General features: G+C 48.6%; 1 protein-coding gene across 2 annotated transcripts; it reads left to right on the top strand.

Annotated features, from left to right (window-relative positions):
* Positions 1–1,135: 1,135 nt before the first annotated feature.
* Abhd4 (abhydrolase domain containing 4, N-acyl phospholipase B) lies at positions 1,136–16,096 on the top strand. Of its 2 annotated transcripts, none has more exons than XM_048362253.1 (7): positions 1,136–1,245; positions 4,457–4,545; positions 6,835–7,207; positions 7,341–7,495; positions 10,153–10,264; positions 13,367–13,553; positions 14,695–16,096. In XM_048362253.1, the coding sequence occupies exons 1-7, from the start codon at positions 1,223–1,225 to the stop codon at positions 14,782–14,784; spliced, it is 1,029 nt and encodes a 342-aa protein (XP_048218210.1). In that variant the 5' UTR covers positions 1,136–1,222; the 3' UTR covers positions 14,785–16,096. The 2 variants fall into 2 exon arrangements, with proteins under 2 accessions (XP_048218210.1, XP_048218211.1); XM_048362254.1 differs by having other exon boundaries at positions 1,212–1,331; positions 4,452–4,545.
* Positions 16,097–22,486: the final 6,390 nt, after the last annotated feature.

The raw sequence follows: 22,486 nt of genomic DNA on the forward strand, positions 1-22,486 counted from the left end.
TAATTCTTATGCATGCTGAAGCTCCGCATCACTGGGCTTGGTTCAAAGAATAAATGAAGAGGACAGGTCCTCTACTGTAAATTTCCCAAACTACTTTGCCCCGTATGTTTCAAAGTTGTAAACCCTAAGTTCTGCGAATGGCAGTTCTCTTAAAGAACCAGTTTAACTTGTGTAACAAGAATGAAGGAATCTCAGAATGTTCTGGGTCCTTTGAAAAGACTAGAGAAAAAGGCCTTGGTAAGCCCCTCCTCAATATCATCTTCGTTCACCCATCTTTTACCTTAGTCTAGTTTTCTTTTTCCTTTTTATTATCTTCAGTTGCACAAAGGGGTTTTAATTCAACGTGTCAATCTGTGGGGATAATGCGTCGTGATCAATGTCACGCCCTCCCTCTCCCTCTCCCCCCCCCCCCCCCGTCTAGTTTTAACCTGAGCAGAGAGACTGTCTGTCTGCACATGGACAGCTCCGGAGATGGGGACACCAGTTCACCGGTTCACGTGAGTTCTGCAGCCGCTTCCGGACGTGGCTGCGGGGCGGAGCCGCCTGCGGGGTCCCGGCCTGCGGGGTCCCGGCGCGCGGGGCCGGCCGCCTCCCGCCCACCCCCGGCCGCGGCCCCCCTTCCGTCCCAGACTCAAGCTGAGCTCTCGTTTCCCTGGAAAACGGGGTGGGCTCGAACTCGTCTCCAGAGTGGAATAAATGACCCTCTCGACGATGTCTAGTGAAACACAAGATGTCCAGTGACTCCGCGTTCTGCTTGGCGCTTCCGTCTTCCTGAAAATGGGTTTCTGCCCCGCACTTGGGGTGCAGACCGCGCAGCCCTGGTGGGAGCCCCTCAGTCTCCACGGGCGCCCCGCCGTCCCGCCCGACCGGAGTAGGCGGGAAGGGCGGGCGCCGCCGGGGGAGGGGGGCTGGGGGCCCGGGAGCTCCGCGAGCCCAGGGGGGTCTGACGGCGGCGCCGGCGAGGGCCCCCGCCCGGTCCTCCCGGCGTGGGCCCGGGGTGAGCGTCCCGCGCCGGAGCCCCGGGGTCCCCTCCGCCGGGCCGCCGGAGCGCGGGGTGGGGGCGGCCCCGGCTCCCCCCCGCCCCCGGCCCGGCCCGGCCCCGGGCCCCGCCCCGGGCCCCCGCCCCCTTTGTTACCCGCGGCCGCCCCGGGTCAGCTGGTGCCGGCGTCAGGCGAAGGAGGCGGACGGGCGGGCTCGCGCGACCCGGCCCGGCTGGCTCGCTATGGCTGACGACCTGGAGCAGCAGTGAGTTCACCCGCCCCTTCCTCTCGCCCTCTCCCGCCTCCGCGCGCCGTCCCCCGGGGCTGCGGGCGGCCTCCCGCCTTCCCGCGCGCGGGCCGGCTTCCCGGGAGGGCGCGCGGCGGGCGGGCGCTCGCAGCCCGGGGGCCCGGCTCGGCTCCGGCTGAGGCACCCGGGGAGCGCCCGCCCGCGCGCCTCCCCGCGCGCCTCCCCGGGCGATGGCGCGGGCCGCGGACGGGGCCGGCTCCCCGCGCTCCCTCGGCCCCCGGCGCCTCGCCGTGGGCGCTCCCGTCCGCGCGGGCCCCGGGGAGCGGCGGGGGCGTCGGCCCCGGCGCCGCGCTCGGGAGCCACCTGTGGGCGGGGCGGCCGCGGGGCCGCGGGCGCGGGGAAAGTTGCCCCGGGGAAGAATGACTCAGCTTCGGCCTCGCCCGGGTGCCGCGGGAACAGGGCCGGCCCGGCCCCGGTACCCGACCTCCCGCCCGGCGGAGCCGTGACGGGGGCCCGCGTGCGCGCGTCCTCAGGGCCGCGGGCCACCCCGCCCCGCTTCGCAGACCCGGGGATAGCCGCCCGTGAAAGGGCGGCGCCGTGACGCGATCGGCGGCGCCGAGGACGAGTCCCCACCCGGCTCTCAGCCTGGCCTCCACCGGGCGGAGGGCACGGCGGCGGGGCTCTGGGCTCCTCCGGCTCGTTGCAGCCCTCCTCTCCCTAACCGAGTCGAGCAGGGGCCCTGCGGCTCGGCCCCGCTTCCTGTGCTCCCCACTAACAGTGAAGAAGGAAAGCCAGCCTCGCCCGAGGGGGAGCTCACCGGCCTCCCCGCCTGCCGCGCTGGTCCTGGGAGAGCGGTTCTCTGAGCTCTCCTTTGGGCAGCTGCTGGCAAGTGTGGAGTTTGGGAGGTCGTCGTCTGACTTGTCCCAGTCTCCATGATAGGCACACAAAGTCTGTCCAAGTTCTTCATCTCCATGCCTCTAGCCAACAAGCCACTCCAGTGGAATGCTTACAAGGGCTCTGAATGTCCCTCGAAGAGACCAACTAAAGCCCTCAGTGGCACAGCACTCCCCATGGTAGCAAATGCTCTGAGTTGCTACTTGCAAGTCAGTGAGAATATACCCAGGTTGTGATTTGGCTGAGGGAAAGGACTGTTTATTAAGAGCTTATCTTGGGGGGCTGGGGATGTGGCTTAGTGGTAGCATGCCTGAAGCCCTGGGTTCGATTCCTCAGTTCCACATTGTGGCTCAAGTGGTAGAGTGCTAGCCCGCAGCAAAAAAGCTCAGGGATAGTTCCCATGCCCTGAGTTCAAGCCCCAGGACTGGCAAAAAAAAAAAAAAAAAAAAAAGCTTATCTTGGGATTGGGATAGGTATTAGTCTATGTACTTTAGTTTTTAATTCAGTGCCTCGAATCTGCTAAACAAGTACTTGCTGGAACACTTGAACTATGCCTCTGTTCCTTGTTTGTTTCAGTTATTTTTCAGGTAGAATCTCCACGTCTTTGCCATGGCTGGCCTTGAACTGTGGTCCTCTACCTATGCTTCCCACTTGAAATCATAAGCATATACTTTTTGCCCTACTTGTTATTGGAACACTGGTCTTCTAGCCTTAAAGCACACCTTTCAGAAAACAGGAACAAGTAAAAATGCGATTATATATGTAAGAGTTTGTGCATGGCCTGGAAAAGCTGATGCTCGAAGATCCAGAGAGAGAGTACTTAGAAACTCAGATTTTAGAACGGGTTCTACTTCCTGCTCATGTCTAACTTGCTCTATGACTTCTCTAGGCATCCATTTGCTGACTTGTAGAAAAGTAAAGCTGAGCTTGGTGCCAGTGGCTCGCCTGTAAAGCTACTCAAGAGGCTGAGATCGGAGAATCACCGTTCAAAGACAGCCCAGGCAGGGAAGTCCTTGAGAATCTTATCTCCAGTTAACCAGCAAAAAGCCTGAAGTGAAACTGGCTCAAGTGGTGGAGTGCCAATCTTGAGTGCAAAAGTTAAGAGACAGTGACTGGGTACTAAATTCAAGCCCCAGTACTTTTTTTGGGGGGGAGGGAAACAAAAGAAGGAGGAGGGAAAGGAGGAGGAAGGTGAAAAAGGAAGGAAAAAAGCTGAACTAGATGACTTCTAAGGAAACATTCTAATCTAGCATTTTCTGCTTCAAACAATGCAAAAGGGTGTCTAGTGTGCAGAGGGGTTGGTAATGGTTTCCCCATGGAATACCTCTGCCTTGATGATACTAACATCACAGGCCATTCCTGCAGCTGTCGGCACCTGTCCTCTTATCCCCCCTTATTCACCCACAGAGAGTCCAAGAGGAGAGAAAAGAAAGAATAAAAACTGTAACTCATTGAGTATCTAATTGTGGTAGCCATCTACTGAGGTCCCTTACATATCTAAATGCATAAAGTTGGGCCAAAGCGAGTCTCGCTTTGTAGTAGATAGTAATGCCCTTGAGCTCCAGAAGTTTTCTTTATTCCAAAGATGACGATTTAACACCTATTCTGCACTGATTGAGGTTTTGGGGTTTGAAGGAGAAAATGGGATGGATCCATTTTTACTGTGTTCCTAAGGAGGGAAGGACACAGGCTAGCTTTGTACTTATTTTCCAGTCTGGAAAACAAAGGTTAAAGGTAGCTGTATCCTGTCAGTGAATCACACCTGGACTTGAACCTGGGTCTGACATCCAGTTCTCTGCCTGCCCCATTGCTGTGTTTGGGTTGGACTGATTGGTTACCTGAAGGCCCAGTTGGCACTGGCACCACACAGCATACTTCTAGAGGCTTGGAAGAAGGCCAGGAGAGCAGGGGGTATGGGAATTTATCTGTTCTGTCCCAAAGGAACAGCTTGTCCTAGAGATGATTTTTTAAAAATGCAACTATTGGTTAAAAGTTGCTTTCTCTCCTCTTTAATCTCTTGGAACATAAACCGATAGCCAGTAACAAAGGAGGAATGGCAAATAAGATACTAAATATGAAAAAGGTTTGTAAAAGGTGTTGAATACATGGTGTTCTAAATATCTGCTGAAACAAGGGACACATTGTTGATAGCCATTTGCCAGAGAAGAGTAACAAACTATCAGGCAGTGAGGTTATTACTGTGGCCTCCATGGGCTGGCTTCCTGAGACTGGGAAACACTCTGTTCCCTGAAAATTCTTGTAGCCATCAGCAAAGCAAAGCACCTGTTTCCTTTCCAGTGTTGCCAATAAGCATCTCTGTATCTCCCTGTTCCAGGCCTCAAGGCTGGCTGAGTAGCTGGCTGCCCACTTGGCGCCCCACTTCTATGTCTCAATTGAAGAATGTGGAAGCCAAGATCCTTCAGTGTAAGTAGAGGAGCCTTTACCTCTCAATCAGTCTAAGAAGAATCCAGGATCTTCCCAGAGTTGGGTACACTGAGCCCACTGATTCCTGATTAAACATGTGTAGGATGGGGAAAAGATCCATCAGTGACTTGAGAGAAAATTCAAATGGGGGACACCACATTCCTTAGTAGCTTCTCCCTAGCCATCTGTTAGATCTTGTCACATCCTATAGCTTCACCTCAAACTCTATACATACTGATGTTTACACACACATTTTTCCCTCTCCCTTTCCTCTTTTCCACCCATCTCTTCTTCCTGTGCTCTTTCTCTCTCTCTCTCTTTCTCTCTCCATCTCCATCTCCATCTTTTGCTCTCACTTTCTTTTATGCTGGTATCTCTTTTGTGCTGCTCTTTCTCTCTCTTGTTGGTACTGGGGCTTGAACTCAGTACCTGTGTGATATCCATTAGTTTTTCATTCAAGGTTGGTGCTCTACTACTTGAGCCACAGCTTCACTCCAAATTTTTGATGGCTAATTGGAGATAAAAGTCTCACAGACTTTCCTGCCCAGGCTTTCATTGAACTACAATCATTAGCTATCAGCCTCTTAAGTAGTTAGGATTATAGGTAGGAACCACCATGCCAGGCTCTCCTCTCTTCCAAACACATAGTTAAGCTCTTCTTCATCTCCTACCTTCTGACCCAAGGACCACCAGTCCTCCATTCTCTAATATTGCTGGCTCCTGTGTCCTACATCATCTTGGCCCATAACTCCTTGGTTACCAAGCAAACTTTGGAACTCACACCTACTGGCTCTCATGTGCAGTGTTACATAGGTACAAGATATCCCATGGCAGTAGCCACTGGCTCAAACAAGACCTGTGGGCCTCTTATCTTATCCTTCTCTTATCCTTCCTCTACAATCTTCCCTCCCTGCCCTAGTCATAGCTACCTTCTCTTTGGACCTGAGGAAGTATAGCCACAGAACAACCAGGGATTTCATGCCTCTGTCCAGGCCCCAGGCAGCTCTGTTTGATTTCTGGCCTACCTCAAGAGGCCTACCTAAGAGGAATAAGCTAAAGTCTCCGTCTATTCCGGACTAGACCCTGGTTCTGTTCACACACAGGGCAAGAGCAGTGCTGTAAGAGCATGTAGTGTCAGGGTATTATTGTTACCTCAAGTCCTGAGGGAGCTGAGCACACAGGCTACAGAGAGATGGTACCTATGGACTAAATGCTCTGCAAGTTGTGCTTGGATTTGCATTCTTTAGGTCATGTTGTATAAAAGAAAAAATATTCTGACATTTATTTAATCCAAAAGTCTATTCAAGTCTACTGCAATGGGAAGAGAGATCTGACTTCTGAATACTAAAAGGATAATTGGGGATTTATAACTAAGGGGCAGGAAAATGGGGGCCAATGGATGGAAAATTACTAACTAGAAATATCAAATACCAGGGAGTTTTTTATTAAACTGACTTAAGATTCTTGCTAAAGGAAGATCAAGGACTTAAACTTCAAAGGTAGAGGATGAAGAATTTGATTAGATAAAAAGGGCAAGGAGAAGCTGGCTGGTGGTGGCTCTCATCTATAATCCTAGCTACTCAGAAGGCTGAGACCCAAGGATCATGATTTGAAACCAGTTTGGGCAGGAAAGTCCATGAGACTCATCTCCAATTAGCCATCAAAAAGACAGACAATGAGCTATGGCTCAAATAGTAGTGCCCAGCCTTGAGTGAAAAAGCTGAAGGACAGTGCCCATGCCCTGAATTCAAGCCCCAGTACTAGCATAAACAAGCAAACAAATAAGTACATAAATATGAGGAGATTCTTAATAATCTGACTTAGCAGGACTCTTGCTAAAATGATGCTGGGCAGGCTGAAGAAAGAATGGGGGCCAAGATCAAGAAGAGGTCAGTGGGGCATCAGTGGCCCACACCGATAATCCTAGCTACTCAGGAGGCTGACATAGGAGGATCACAATTTGAAGCCAGCCTGAGCAGGAAAGTCCATGAAACACTTATCTCCAATTAATCACCCAAAGTGCCAAAAGTGGAGCTGTGGCTCAAGTGGTAGAGCATTAGCATTGAGCACAAAAGCCTGGGACAGGGCTCAGGCCCAGAGTTCAAGCCCCAGGTCCACCAAGAAGAAAGAGAAGGAAAAGAATGAAGAAGGAGGAGAAGGAAGAAGAGTAAAAGGAGCTAGCTGAGGAAGGTTGTAAAGGGTCCAAGAATGTAGAAAAGATGGGGGTGGGGTGGAGAACAAAACAAAACATGGCCTTATTGATTTACCCTGTGATTCCTCTATCCTCAGGTCTCCAGAACAAGTTTCTGGCCCGCTATGTATCCCTTCCAAATCAGAACAAGATCTGGACAGTAACTGTGAGCCCAGAGCAAAAGGACCGTACCCCTCTGGTGATGGTGCATGGCTTTGGGGGCGGCGTGGGCCTCTGGATCCTCAACATGGATTCCCTGAGTGCCCGCCGCACCCTGCACACCTTTGATCTGCTCGGCTTCGGTCGAAGCTCAAGGCCAGCATTTCCAAGGGACCCAGAGGGGGCTGAAGATGAGTTTGTGACCTCGATAGAAACATGGCGGGAGACGATGGGAATCCCCAGCATGATCCTTCTGGGGCACAGCTTAGGAGGATTTCTGGCTACTTCTTACTCTATCAAGTACCCCGAAAGGTAAAAAGGACGGACCCACCCTCTTCCTTGTGATTCCTAGCTTGCTAGGAAGCTTCCAGAATTCATTTCTAATAGTTCTCTCCTTCCAAGTAAATAAATACAACATGTTCTCCTTTCTCCTCCTTTGATGCAGAGTTAAACATCTTATATTGGTGGACCCCTGGGGGTTTCCCTTGAGACCAACTGACCCCAGTGAGATCCGTGCACCTCCAACCTGGGTCAAGGCTGTGGCATCTGTCCTGGGGCGTTCGAATCCATTGGCTGTCCTTCGAGTTGCTGGGCCCTGGGGTGAGTAGTCTGCAAATAAGGAAATTTTTTTTTTTTTTTTTTTGGCCAGTCCTGGGCCTTGGACTCAGGGCCTGAGCACTGTCCCTGGCTTCTTTTTGCTCAAAGCTAGCACTCTACCACTTGAGCCACAGCGCCACTTCTGGCCATTTTCTGTATATGTGGTGCTGGGAATTGAACCCAGGGCTTCATGTATACGAGGCGAGCTCTCTTGCCACTAGGCCATATCCCCAGCCCCAAATAAGGAAATTCTTAAACCAAGGTTGTCCCAGTCAACCAAGCTCCACGACACATCGTCTCCCACTTTCCCTATTTATTCATAATGAGTGTGCTGGGCCTACCATTATCACTTAAAGTTATTAGATCTGGACCCAGTGTCTTGGTTTAGGGTCCCAGAAAGGTTATTTTTCCTTAGTCTGCATGAAAAAAATTTTCCTGTGCAAGGAACAAGTAGGGCAGAATAGCTAGCCCGTATCTTGGCAGACCCCCAGAAAGAGCAGGGTGCTGGGAGGTGACTTTCTGCTGCCCAGGTGGGTCTGTGTGACAGCCTATTCCCACCACTCAGCCAGCACCTGCAGCAAGGGGCCTCAGAACCTGAGCCTCCATCACAACCCACAGTGGCAGGCCCTCCGAACCAGGCACTGCTCGAGGAAGACACCAGTTCTTATCTGTTCTGGGTTACTTCACAGGAAGTCATAGTCAGCAAATCCTTTGAGCGATACAGAGGGAAGGCAGAGGACCTTCTGGAGCTATCCAGATCACATTCCAACCACTGTGGAGGGAATGAAAAGGAAATAAAAAACAGGTTCCCTTTGTTGAAAAGATGGGTGACTCCTCTTTTATACTGATGGCTAATGCTTATAAAGGCCAATGCTCAATATTATGAGTTAGTTACTAATGGCTGCATAGAAGTTACTAATGGTTGCATGTGGCCCTTCAAAACCGTCAGTGGCTCATGCCTGTAATCCTAGCTACTCAGGAGGCTGAGATCTGAGGATTGCTGTTTAGTCAGCTCATGCAGAAGAGTCTGTGAGACTCTTATCTCTAATTAACCACGAAAATCCTGGAAGTGGAGGTGTGGTTCAAGCGGTAGAGCACCAGACATGAGAAAAAAAACTGAAGGACAAGGGGGGGCAGTGAATATGTTGAAGTGATGGCACAGATCAAGATGCACTGTGTACACACACCACCTTGTTAAATGGCAAAGAAAATGGATAACCTAAGAATTTTTAAAAAATGAGAGAAGGGTGGATGAGAATGTTGAAAAGGGGGACACTGATCAAGATGCACTGTTTACATAAACTGCTTTGTTGAATGGCAACTCCTTTGTAAACTACTAAAAGATAATAAAAATATTCAAGAAAAATTAAAAAAAGAAGAAAAACTAAGGGACAGCACCTAGGCCCTGTTCAAGTCCCAGTACCAACACACACACACACACACACACATACACACACACACACACACACACACACACAAATGGCTCCAAGTGGGGAGGGGGTGGAATGAGCATTTGAACAGAAGGGAGGAGTTTAAGAGTTCTGGAAGAATCTAGTAGGAGTCACAGGTGCCAAAAAGGAGCAAGTGGAAAGAGGATTGCGGCAGGGTCCCCAGTCCTGTGGATTCCAGCAGACTCTATATCCTTTTCCGAGAGTCCCCTGCCCTAACCACGCTCCCTTTTTCTGGCTTTAACTCTGGCCAGACCCGTGCAAAGGCATCAGCGCTGTTATGGTTGAGTGATTGGCCACTGACCGTGGATGGCCATGCCAGGAAGGAGGGCAGGACTGGTGGACAGTTTCACTGTGCCTCCCTCCCACTTCTCACAGAAGGGAAGAAATTAGAAGGGAAAGAGAGAGAAATTGATCAGTAGACCCAATTTTCCCAGCCTGTTTTGGGGTTCCCTACTGCTTGTATAACATATACAATAAAGAAAGGTGAAAGAAGCAGATTGTTCTAACTCAGAGTACTGAGGCTGGGACACTAGTGCTGCTAAGTCACTCTCCACATATTCTGTTACAGACCTGAAAATGAGAGGGCTCTTGGGAAGTGGTACAGTTTCATCTGCTACCCTCAGAAGATGAAAAGGCTTTTAAGGGTCCAAGAGAGAAAGAGAACCTAGCACAGATGGTAAAAGGAAAGTATCTCATCCGCAAGCTAGTGGATGGGACTTCACTGAGCTGGAAATAATCTGTTCTTCTGATATTAGTTGGTCTCTGTTTCTTTGGTAACCAGTCTGTCATTCAAAGTCGTCTGGAGCTTCCTATCTGACTTCCACACTTTCTTCTCTCTAATGTTAAATGCATGAAGCAGGCAGGGCACTTGTGGTTAATTCTAGCTACTCAGGAGGCTGAGATCTGAGGATCGTGATTCTTATCTCCACCGAACCACCAAAAAGCCAGAAGTGGTGCTGTAGCTCAAAGTAGTAGAGCACTAGCCTTGAGTAAAAAAGCTAAGGGACAGCACAGCAGGCCCTGAGTTCAAGCCTTAGGACTAGCACACACACACACACACACACACACACACACACACACACACACAAATTCATAAAGCAAATAAACCCTTAGGAAAAATAATATGTGATTATGTTTGTTTAAACATACACAGACAGGAATCTTTTCCACAGGACCCAAACTGTCTACTCTGTTTTTGTCACCTCCTAGGGCCTGGCCTGGTACAGCGATTTCGGCCTGACTTCAAGCGCAAGTTTGCAGACTTCTTTGAAGATGACACCATATCAGAATACATCTACCACTGCAATGCACAGAACCCCAGGTGAGAGCGCTTGGGGCCAGTGGGGAGGATGCTTCAGAGACAAAACTCGGGAGAGCACCGCCACCAGCACAGATTATTCCTGGAGTTCCCTGGAGATGGACATCGACTATGGAGAAGATAATAGATTAATTAAACCTATTGTCCATCTCTAGAGGAAGGCCCTCCCTCTTCCCTAGAGATAAACAGTTGGCCTGAGAAGCCTATGGGAAAATCCCTTTTAAAAATTCTTTTTACTTTTTACAGAAAACATAATGCAATATGCTTTTTGGTGTTTTTTTTTAAAACAGGCATACATAAGCTTTTTCATTTACTTTTTTTTTTTTTTTTTGCCAGTCCTGGGGCTTGGACTCAGGGCCTGAGCACTGTCCCTGGCTTCTTTTTGCTCAAGGCTAGCACTCTGCCACTTGAGCCACAGCGCCACTTCTGGCCATTTTCTGTATATGTGGTGCTGGGGAATCGAACCCAGGGCCTCACGTATATGAGGCAGGCACTCTTGCCACTAGGCCATATCCCCAGCCCTCATTTACTTTTTTTATTAGCTATATGGGGAAGGATTTCATTACGACAGTTCTCCAAATGTTATATATGGTTTTTTTAGTTTGTTTTGTTATGTGTGGGGAGAGGGGAGCTGTATGCCAGTCTTCGGGCTTGAACTGAGGGCCTTAGTGATGTCTCTGAGCTTTATTTTGCTCAAGACTAATGCTCTACCAATTGAGCCACAGTTCCGCTTTCAGGTTTTTTATTTTGGGTGGTTAATTGGAGGTAAGAGTCTCACAGTTTCTTTTCTGCCCAGGCTGACTTCAAACCATGATTGTTATATCTCAGCCTCCTGAGTAGCTAGGATTACAGGCTATCAGTGCCTGGCAATGCATGGTATCTTTTAAAAGGCAAAGAGAGAAGTCTTCCCCTTATACCAACCTGCAGTTCTCAAGGGTCCTCATTATTTTCAAATGTCTCCTCTGGCATTGCTTCAGAGAACCTCCTTGCATAAATTCGTTAGTGTGTGCTCACACACACAGTTCCTATAAGTCGAATCACTCCGTATAAGAACCTGGATGTAACTCAATTTTGTGCACTTTGACATAACTACCACTGTGGCAGAAATCCCTTTGCTTCTTTCTGAGGTGTGACAGTGTCCGCGAACCTGGGATGTTCCTCTCCCTGGCTACTCACACCACAGGCCCTGCAGGCTTGCTGGCTGAGTCCTGGCAGTGTTGACCGCAGGGGAAAGCCAGGGAGGTCATCTTTCCCTATAGCAGCACTCCGTGAGACGGAGGCTGGGTCTGCAGTGTTGACACCTTCTAGAGGCTTCACTCTGAGCTGTAGGAGCCAGAAGCACTGCCTCGCCTCCTCACCTCTGTCCAGGTCACCCATGTGAACCCAAAGTTGTGAATAAGGCAGGGAGTGGCCTTCCAATACTCTCAGCATTGTCTTGAACCAGTGCAACTTTTAGGCAGTGTGGGAACTCAGCGAATGGGAAGTTCTGGTTGAGCAATGCCATAGAAACTTTCAGCAGTGAAATCAGGCAGCCCTAGCTTCCTGATCTGGGCTCCTATCAGGCCCACATGAGGTCCCACTGGCTCAGCATGGGCCCTTCCTCAGAATCTGTCCCGTTCTAGACAGTTATATAGAATGATGACCTCCCAGTTTAAACCACAGAGTATATCATCTTGCTACTGACTTATGTCCTGGATAAAGTAGAAATGATAGAGGATAACTAGCTTCCATTCATTCACCCCAATACCATCATTTACATTTACAACTCCCTGAGTTTTTGTTGTTGTCTTTGTGCCAGTCTTGAGACCGAACTGAACTTGAACTCAGGGTCTGAGCACTGTCCTTCAGCTTTTTTTTTGCTCACCACTAGTGCTCTATCCCTTGAGCCACAGTTCTTCTGCTGGCTTTTTGGTGGTTAATTGGAGATGAGAGTCTCATAGTCTTTCCTTGATGGGCTGGCTTTGGACGGTGATCCTCAGATCTCAGCCTCCTGAGTAGCTAGGATTACAGGACGAGCTTCTGGCACACAGCTCATCTACCAGTTATAACTGAAACACTCATGGCAATGCTGATCAATCCATCAGAAAACAAGGAATCTTGCCAAAGGAAAAATGTTCAATTAGAACCGACTTCACTTCACCTAAACTTGGGAGCTTCATATGTATTGTCATTCTGCTAAGTATGACCTAATGCAATGAGCATAACCTCTGGAGATAAGAAAAATAAAGTATATTCCTCTGATTACATGATTTACTAAGAAAACAGCCAGAATTTGAATTCAAGTCTATCTGACACCAAAATCCATGATTTATCATGGATTTATCATGTTCAATGTCTTAAGGAAAAGTTTTCAGCTTCTGGGAGTCTAGGCAAAATAACTACACTGAACAATGAAGCGTAGAAGCGGCCATATTTCCATCCTCCCCTAACTCACTCTTAAGCTATAGACTGATCTGGAAAGCTGGCCCCTGCCCCAGACTTACGGATACCTTCCTCGTGGCCTCAATGCATTCTGCCTAAGGAGTTAACCAAGAAGGAAAGCACATGAACTGGTATTGTTGCTTCTCTCTTAGCAGGAGCTGCTGCTCGCCCCGTCCTCATAAGGCTGATTTGTAACCCCGAGTCTGGTCCTTTTCACTGCTCTAGTTCTCACTCTTCAAGGTTCGCCTCAAATGAATTCTCCCTCCCCCTCCAGCAGGCTAGCTCCTAATCCATAGCCCTCATTACCCTTTTGTTCTCAAGAAGTTTTACACAAATGCTTAATCCTGTGATCTCATCATTTAACACCTAAATATGTGCTGTATGTAGTAGGGCAAAGACTCTATCTGTCCTGTTCTTATGGCCCTTCACCTGGCCAACTAACACCCCAGCATGACATAAAAACATGTGGTTGAATAAGCAATGATCCACTCTGTTGGACAGCACTGTGGGGTTTGAGCTATGGAATTTTACTCACCTCCTAATCTTACTGATACTCAGTGAGTCAGTGCTAGGCCTTGACAAGAGTACAAAGGTATTGTTCTAGCCTCTGAAGACACCAAGAAGTAGACATTTTCTGCTGCCAGGATTATTCTGTTGATTGACAACCTGTTTTGCTTCTGCCAGTGGTGAAACAGCTTTCAAAGCCATGATGGAGTCATTCGGCTGGGCTCGGCGTCCCATGTTGGAGAGAATTCACTTAATTCGAAAAGATGTGCCCATCACCATGATCTATGGGGCAAACACCTGGATAGACACCAGTACAGGGAAAAAGGTGAAGATGCAGCGGCCAGATTCCTATGTCCGAGACATGGTACGTTGACCCATCCATTAGATTCATGCTATTACTCAAATGCCAGCGCAAACTGAATGGTTCCTGATTAATCAGCTCTCAGCCTTGGGGGTATGTGGGGAGCCCTGGAGAGGGTAATTAGAGTGAGTTAAAACTGAGCAGACTGAGATAGATCAGTGAGTGGGTTTAGCAAGTTTGGCTTTCTCTGTAATATCACAGTTAGGGGCTTCCCACTTTCATGTGGCCCAGCTAAGATAAAAGGTAAATTCTTGCTGGCTGCTGGTGTTTCACACCTATAATCCTGAGATTGAAGGATTAAGGTTCAAAGTCATCCTGGGCAGGAAAGTCTGTAAGACTCTTATCTCCAATTAACCACCTAAAAGCCAGAAATGGAGGTGTGGTTCAAGTGGTAGAACACCAGCCTTGAGAGCAAAAGCTAAGGGAGTGCACCCTGACCCTGAGTTCAAGCCCCAGTACAGGCACACACAAAAAAAGAAAAAGAGGCTGGGAATATGGCCTAGTGGCAAGAGTGCTTGCATCGTATACATGAAGCCCTGGGTTCGATTCCTCAGCACCACATATGTACAGAAAAGGCCAGAAGTGGCAAAGTGCTAGCCTTGAGCAAAAAGAAGCAGGGGCAGTGCCCAGGCCCTGAGTCCAAGCCCCAGGACTGGCAAAAAAAAAAAGGGAAAAAAATTGACAAGTTTATATTAAGTAGCCAGCTACATGCTGCCATGTCAACCTCCCCAACACCCTCCCCCAAATCCTACCCAAAACCAAAGCCAGGAGCAGCAGAATGAGTTGCAGAGGCCACCAGGAAGACTTCCTACCCTACTTCTGCCTCTCCTCTCGCCACCCCCACTTCCTTGCCAGTGGGGATGCTCAACTTGACAGCCACTCATAGGCTCTTGTTAACTGGGCCTTTGGCTGAAAGGAGCCAGGCAGAGTAGGGCTCATGTAGAAGGAAAGACATGGTGGACACTAAAGAAGCTGGCCTTGTCCTTCCAGTCCCACCAGAAAGCACAAGCTCTAGGAAGAAAGATGGGGCTGCGGGGTGGCGGGGAGAAGGGGCAGGTAAGTCTGAGGGGAAAATAAATGGCGAGATAGCTTTCCAGCTCCAACATTAAAGAGTGTTCTGCCCTGGTGGGGCCTCTCTCCATAGGAAATTGAGGGTGCCTCTCACCATGTCTATGCTGACCAGCCGCACATCTTCAATGCTGTGGTGGAGGAGATCTGCGACTCGGTTGACTGAGCTGCTCTCACTAGAGGAAGAGGAGGAGAAGCCTCCCTGTCTCTTAGTCACCCCTCTGTCCTTTCCTCACCAACTAACATGTGCCAGCCAGGCAGAGTCTTGGGGTGTCCCCAGGAGAGGACCACACTGAATAAGAGCACTCCTGATCCTGTGCTGAGGGCAAGAGGCAGAAGCCACAGGAAGCTTAGAACTTCCAACCTAGGGAAGGTTGAAAAGAATTGCCCAAGGCCACCCCATTTTGCCCACATTATGAAGAGATTGCATCGAGTCCTGTTGCTCCGTGTGTGGCCTTCCTTCCTCTGGGCAGAGGAGGGCTCCTGCCAGCCTTTCCTAACACTAGAGTTGCTGGGAGTGGTTCTATGCAAGAACATCTTTCTGTATCACTCCCTCAACTCCTTCCAGGATTTGATTGAGATCTGGTCTCACTTGCCTACCAAAAGCAGGCCCTAGATCTCCATTCATCTGCAGAGTTCCCCTCCATGGGCAGAAAAAGGAAACAGCTTAGACATGACATACAGATCAGTGATATGAATTCTGGAAGAGCTAAGGCTGGAACCCAGGACTACATGTGGTTGGTTGCCAACTTGATTTGCTAAGGCTTGAGACAGACACTATTGCCACAGGCTGATCTTCCTCACTGTCTAAATTTAAGCCTGTCTTTGCCCCCGTATCCTAGCCTTGTTATACAGGCACACTCTTCTCATGCTCTGTCTTGCTCTTAGCAGGCTAAGCTGAGGACGCTCAAGTAATCTTTCCTAGCCCTGTCTTCCTCCCAATGGGAGGACTCTGGGCCTCCCTTTGTGCCTTGGGCCCTGAAGCCCCATGTAGTATAGAGATGAGGTGGTTCCTAGTGGAGAAAAGGGAAAAAGACCCCCCCTGGGGCCATGTCTGGATTTGCCATGCCCACTAATCGACAGCACTTTTCTACCTGCTCCCAGAGCTGAGGCCCGCTGCGAGCCCCTGCCCATGGTCCAGTGCGCAGCCTCAAGCTCACAGTCCCTGTCCTTAGCAGCCACAAGATGGTTCTCACTGCCTGATCCTTCCCCCCCGCCTTCCGTCCCCCTGGTCTCCAGCTCACCCCATTCCCAGACTGCCTGTCAGCCCTTGCCAAGGGTCTCATTCCGGCTGCTGTTCTGAACTTCCGGGTAGTAGGCTGGGCCTGGCCCCAGAAGCAGGCAGCTCTTCCCTGCTCCTTCACTTTTGTAAAGCCAACCCTTTCACCAGAATAGTATTAACTCCTGGTGCTTTGTACTACTGGTCCAGCTGCCTCGGGCTCCTTTTCTATATTAATAAAGAAATGAGTAAAAATTGCTGGTGGTGATGATACTTCATGTTGCTCTAAGAAGAGTACTAGGTTCTACTGACTTCATGCAAGTCCCTGTGGTCCCTGTGCTGCTTACATGCGGCTCCCTCTTCCATTCAGAGCCGTGTTTATCTCCAGAGGTCGGTGGGAACCAATTTCAGCCAGCCTCTCATAGTCACACATAGCATGTGTGAATAAAGCCTCAATTCATAAAAAGGAGAATTAGGCAAAACTGGCTGTTCTCTCTCTATCCTTTCAATACCCTATCTGCCTCAGTGAGTGGGCTTCCCAGGGTGCTGTTCCCTACAGCCTGCCCTCCAAACTTAACCAGGCTGCTCATCCTCTGGATCTGTCCAGATAGTCGTTAGGCGGGAAAGCTGCCTGATACCTCCCCCCCCCCCCACCCCAGAGACTAGACCTTAATCCCCCTGCTTTGTGCCTCCATAGCACACTCAACCACCCCTTTGGCAAAACTCATAAACTGTATATGTACAAGCTATGTAAGAACATAAGTTATGTTAAAACAAGGGGTACATTTGACACAGATCATAGGGGTTTTTGTTTTCTTTTGTTCTTTCTTTGGCGGGGGGGGGGGGGTGCTGTTGGTACTGAAGTGTGAATTCAGGGCCCCCAAACTCACTTGGCTTTTTCATTCAAGCCTGGCGTTCTACCATGAGCTACACCTTCACTTCTGGTTTTTTACTGGTTCATCGAAGGTAAGAGCCTCATGGACTTTTCAGGCTTCAAACTGTGATCCTCAGATCTCAGCCTCCCAAGTAGCTAGCATTACAGGTGTGAGCCACCAGTGCCTAACCAATTCATAGTATGATTAAGCAAAAAGAAGTGATATGTTCCAAGTGTTCAGAAAAGTATTGGGGGGGCTGGGGATATGGCCTAGTGGCAAGAGTGCTTGCCTCGTATACATGAGGCCCTGGGTTCAATTCCCCAGCACCATATATACAGAAAATGGCCAGAAGGGGCGCTGTGGCTCAAGTGGCAGAGTGCTAGCCTTGAGCAAAAAGAAGCCAGCGACAGTGCTCAGGCCCTGAGTCCAAGGCCCAGGACTGGCAAAAAAAAAAAAAAGTATTGGGATCTTTACCAATAGTGTCTATTTTGTGCTACATGACTCCTAGTAGACCTAGAGTTTCAGCTCTACTGGCATGGGATATGCCATATTCATGATGAATGGGTGATGATGAAAGAATAGCCGGATGCATCCTGATATCATCACAAAGCTCTGATCCTGCTGGGCCGCTCACGCCTATAACCCTAGCTACTCAGGAGGCTGAGATCTGAGGATCATGGTTCAAAGCCAGCCCAGGCAGAAAAGTCCACTGTGGCTCAAGTGGTAGAGTGCTAGCCTTGAGCTAAAGAGCTCAGGGACAGCCCTCAGGCCCAGAGTTCAAGCCCCAAGACCGACAAAAAAACAAAACAAACAAACAAAAAACTCTGATCCCTCGCTAGACGTGGTATCTTCTCTGGAGATTGCTATACGGAGGACAGGAACAGGTATTTGGAGCTGACTACATGCGTGCCAATTTTTTTTTTTTTTTTTTGGCCAGTCCTGGGGCTTGGACTCAGGGCCTGAGCACTGTCCCTGGCTTCTTTTTGCTCAAGGCTAGCACTCTGCCACTTGAGCCACAGCGCCACTTCTGGCCATTTTCTGTATATGTGGGGCTGGGGAATCGAACCCAGGACCTCATGTATATGAGGCAGGCAGTCTTGCCACTAGCATGCCAAATATTTTGGCCACAATAACGAAGAAACGTGGTCCCTGCCTTTGTGGGAAATTTGCCTCCTTGAAGAGACATACTTAACCACAGTACCAGATAAATCAATGAAAATTACAGCTGTGGAGACAGATAGGGATAATCTGCTGTAGATGTGATATCAGCTGAGCCTGAAGGCTAGGAAAGAAGGAAGGATAGAAAGGACTGCCTTGGAAGAGAAGGCCTATTGAGGTGGCTCTGAGTTGTGTCTAAGATTGATATGTAGCTACTCACACAGACCCTCTGGCCTTGTGAAGATGGTGCCATTCTAGAAAACAATGGAAGACTTGATCAAGAGTGTTAGAACGAGGGGCTGGGAATATGGCCTAGTGGTAGAGTGCTTGCCTCGCATACATGAAGCCCTGGGTTCAATTCTTCAGCATCACATATTAAAAAAAGCCAGAAGCGGCACTGTGGCTCAAGTAGTAGTGCTAGCCTTGAGCAAAAAGAAGCCAGGGACAGTGCTCAGACCCTGAGTCCAAGCCCCAGGACTGGCAAAAAAAAAAAAGTGTTAGAACCAGAAGTATACAGAATCAGACTGGGAAGGTCTGTGCTCCTGGCTGGCAATAAACACCTCCTCATCTGTTGTTGATCAAGTCGGCCTATTCCTTTTCAGTTCTCCATTTCCTAACACTCATCCTCCTTGTTCTCCCAATTTCTAGGTCATCTACCCTTTTGAAGGGCAAGGAGAAACTGCAGTAGATGGTGGAAGAAGATAGGGGGAGGGGCCTAGCAGATGTCTAACAAGCCCTGCAAACAGCATTTCAATAACACTGTGAGATAGAATTTTCCACAGTGGCCCCATGATCAAATCACAATTTATTAGTATCTTGGTCCTATGCCTAACATGGAATCACTCACTAGTTCAACAAGCCTTCTGTTGCCAGGACCTGCGTTAAGTGCTGGGATGGCAAATGACTAGGATACCTCAATGCTTGTTTCTGCACAGACAGAGCTAGGGACACAAGGAACTGAGGTGCAGTCAATCAACTGTGCAGCCCTAGCCATCGATGGCCACACACAGTAGGGCTTAGAATAGGCTAAAGTTGAAAAAAGAGGGAAGGAGGGAGGGAGGGAGGGAAAAAAAATCCTTAAAGGAGGAAGTGCCAGAACCAAGGGAGAATATCAGATAAGCAAAAGAAAGGAGGGAAGGCACCCTAGATTGTGGGAACAGCTTTGGCAAAGGCCAGAGATAGAAGCATAAGAGCTTTGGGAAAGGACAAAGTAGACCCTTTATTAGACCCCCACACCAGTTTCAATCTCATTCTAAAGGAATAGTGAAATTTTGTTCAGTGATTATGTGAGTTATGAGTCTTTAAACTGTGGTAGCTTATAATTAAGCCATTGTCCCTACTTATTGTTAGATAGCTCCTGAGAAAAAGCCAGTTACCCCATGCTAATGTATAACTTCTTTGTCTTATGCAAAACAGCAAGCTCTAGTCTAAAAAGGAGCTCCATGCCTCTATTCAAGTGGAAATGAATACCTCTCTCTGGTTGGATAAGAGAAACTTTGAGGCTTTAAGAATCACTGAGCCTTTCCTGGACACACAGTCTGAGCACCCTAACCTTCTGTCTTTCCTGAACAGCATAGGAAAGAAAAGGCTCTGCCTACAGGGAGGGAGGCCTCAGAATGAGCCCAGGCCTTGCCATCCCAGTACAAGGAGTTGGCACAACAGAGACCCATGCCACCCCTGAAGCCCAGAACAAGGAGATGCCTCAGAGATATTCACTGGCACAAGAAGGGCATAGGTTTTCCATGAGAATCAGACTAAAGGGAAAAGCAAACTGTTAGGAAAATGGAGAAATGGAAAGGAATAGGCTGGATTCAATCATCAACAGGCAAGGACTGTTTATTTCCAGCGAGGGGCACAGACCTTCCCGCGGATTTGGAGGTTGTGCAAGAGGGTAAATTTGGAATCAGGCTTATATGCTGTCTGAGCAAGGAGGCAGAGGTTAACAGGAAAGCCATTAGGTCTAGGAAGTTGGGGGCTTTTTGGACTTTTTACAGCTTTGCTTAGGTGTATTGCCCTGCCTGGACATGGAAGCAGGTCCATGCATACCCAGGTTTTTGCCTGGTGCCTGTATGTGACTGGGACAATAGGGTAGGAGACAATCCTTCATATTCCATTTTTGGATACGTAGAAAGAATGGGCCTAGAGGGGAGAGGCAAGTCCTTTACAAACCACCAGAAAATGTTTTTGTCTACTGACTAAAATTCAGAGGGAAAAGATTTAAAAAAACCAAAAACGATGGATAAGAGAAACCTGAACATACATTCTACTCTCACTCTCTCTCTCTGTGTGTGTGTATGTGTGTGTGTGTGTGTGTGTGTGTACTAGGACTTGAACTCAGAACCTGGGTGCTGTCCCTTAGCTTTTTCACTCAAGATTGGTGCTCTACTACTGGAACCACAACTCTACTTCAAGCTTTTTGCTGGTTAATTGGAGATTAGAGTTTCATAAACTGTCCTGCCTAAACTGGATTTGAACTGTAGGCCTCATATCTTAGCCTCCTGGGTAGCTAGGATTACAGGTGTGAGTCACTGATGCCTTCTACTTTTTTTTTTAAGCATCAAGCATCAATGTAAAAATCATTTACACAAATAGTTGGTTGATAGCCAAAGTTATTCATCTTGGTTATCTTAATAAAGGAGATGGAGCTGGGTATCTGTGGCTCATGCTTGTAATCCTAGCTACTCAAGAGGCTGATAGCTGATGATTCCAGTTCAAAGCCAATTCAGGCAGGACAATGAGACTTACTTCCAATTAACCACTGGAAAACTGGAAATAGAGCTGTGGCTCAAAGCGACAGAGCACAAAAGCAACACTGCTCAGGCCCTGAGTCCAAGCCCCAGGGCTGGCAAAAAAAAAAGGGGGGGGGAGTGGAAAGAAATTGGAGGCAAGGTGAGCAATGTTTGAGGGTTCAGCCTTCTCAGTTTTGTGATGGGAATAATATACTATGTTTTAGAATGGGCAAATAAAACATTCTGAAACTTTTTCTGCAATTTATATAGTTAAAAAACCATCTCAGCCAGGTACCAGTGGTTCATGCCTATAATCCTACACACATGGAGGCTGAGAACTGGATGATCACCATTCAGGGCCAACACAGACAACCAAAAGCTGGCTGGAAACCTTGCTCAAGTGGTAGAAGTACCAGACAAACAAGCATGAAGCCCTGAATTCAAACCCAGCACCAGCAAGGACGAAAGAGGAGGGGAAAAAAAGGAGGAGGAGGAGGAGGAAGAAGAAGAGGAGAGGGAGGGGGAGGAGGAGGAGGAGGAGGAGGAGGAGGAGGAGGCACACTAGTTATCTGTAAATAAATAAAATGTTGGAACTAGAATCTAGAGTTCTGGTCTTCTAACTCCCAGTTCAAAACCCCACTTGAGATCACTCAGGAAGAAATTCCCTAGCAGGAGAGATATTTGTGTGTGGTTGGGGGGGGGGGGGGTCCTGGCACTTGAACTCTAGGCCTGGGTGCTGTCCCTAACCTGTTTTTGCTCAAGGCTAGTGCTCTACCACTTGAGCCACTGTGCCACTTGCAGCTTTTTCTGAGTAGTTAATTGGAGGTAAGAGTCTCACAGACTTTCCTGCCCAGGCTGGCTTTGAACTGCAATCCTCAGACCTCAGTCTCCTGAGTAACTAGGCTGACAGGCACCACCACCACCAGCACCAGCTAGGAGTATTCTTTAAACATAAGAAAAATGGGGCTGGGGATATGGCCTAGTGGCAAGAGTGCTTGCCTCGTATACATGAGGCCCTGGGTTCAATTCCCCAGCGCCACATATACAGAAAATGGCCAGAAGTGGCGCTGTGGCTCAAGTGGCAGAGTGCTAGCCTTGAGCAAAAAGAAGCCAGGGACAGTTCTCAGGCCCTGAGTCCAGGCCCCAGGACTGGCCAAAAAAAATAAATAAATAAGAAAAATGCTTGGTTTGGGTTTTAGATAGATACAAAGAATGAAAGGAGTTCTCCGCAGTGCCTGGTCACAATGGTTGACACTTTCCTATGAAGAACAGTTCAACTGTCTAGTAAGTTATGGTAAGAACACAGAGGGACTAAAGACAAATTCAGCTGGGCCTAGAATGGATCAGCTTCATCTCCTCTATTGCAGATTAGTACAGAAGAGTATAGGAGTGCTTGCAAGACTTCCCTTCTCCCCCCCTCCCCCCGCCCAGTACTGGAGCTTAAACTCCGGTCAGGACACTGTCCCCTAGCTTTTCTGCTCAAGGCTAGTGCTCTACCACTAGAACCACAGTGCCACTTCCAGATTTTTACTGGTTAATTGGGAATAAGTCTCACTGACTTTCTTGCCCGGGCTGACTTTGAACAATGATCCTCAGATCTTAGCCTCCCAAGTAACTAGGATGACAAGCATAAGCCACCGGTGCTCTGCAAATTTGTCTTTCCTTTTCTTTCTTTCTTCCTTTCTTTCAAGTACTGGGGATTTGAACTCAGAGCTTCACATTTGCTAGGCTGGAGAGATAAAACTGAGCCACACCTCCAGTCCTCCTATACATTTCTATTAGTAAATAATAAGCTAATGATGGCTATAGACAAACAAAGATGAAACAGATGCTTAGATTTGATATGATCATTTTATTCCACATATTTTATTAGCAGCAATTAGTTGT

The sequence above is a fragment of the Perognathus longimembris genome, chromosome 14, assembly GCF_023159225.1.
Source record: "Perognathus longimembris pacificus isolate PPM17 chromosome 14, ASM2315922v1, whole genome shotgun sequence".
NCBI classification, from domain to species: Eukaryota; Metazoa; Chordata; class Mammalia; order Rodentia; family Heteromyidae; genus Perognathus; species Perognathus longimembris.

What these genes read in the sequence shown, in the direction of transcription:
- Abhd4 (XM_048362253.1), top strand. Translation starts at nt 1,223, where the DNA reads ATGGCTGACGACCTGGAGCAGCA. An exon ending in TCGAGTTGCTGGGCCCTGGG is followed by an intron (nt 7,496 to 10,152) that starts GTGAGTAGTCTG and finishes GTCACCTCCTAG; the next exon opens with GGCCTGGCCTGGTACAGCGA. An exon ending in TGCAATGCACAGAACCCCAG is followed by an intron (nt 10,265 to 13,366) that starts GTGAGAGCGCTT and finishes TGCTTCTGCCAG; the next exon opens with TGGTGAAACAGCTTTCAAAG.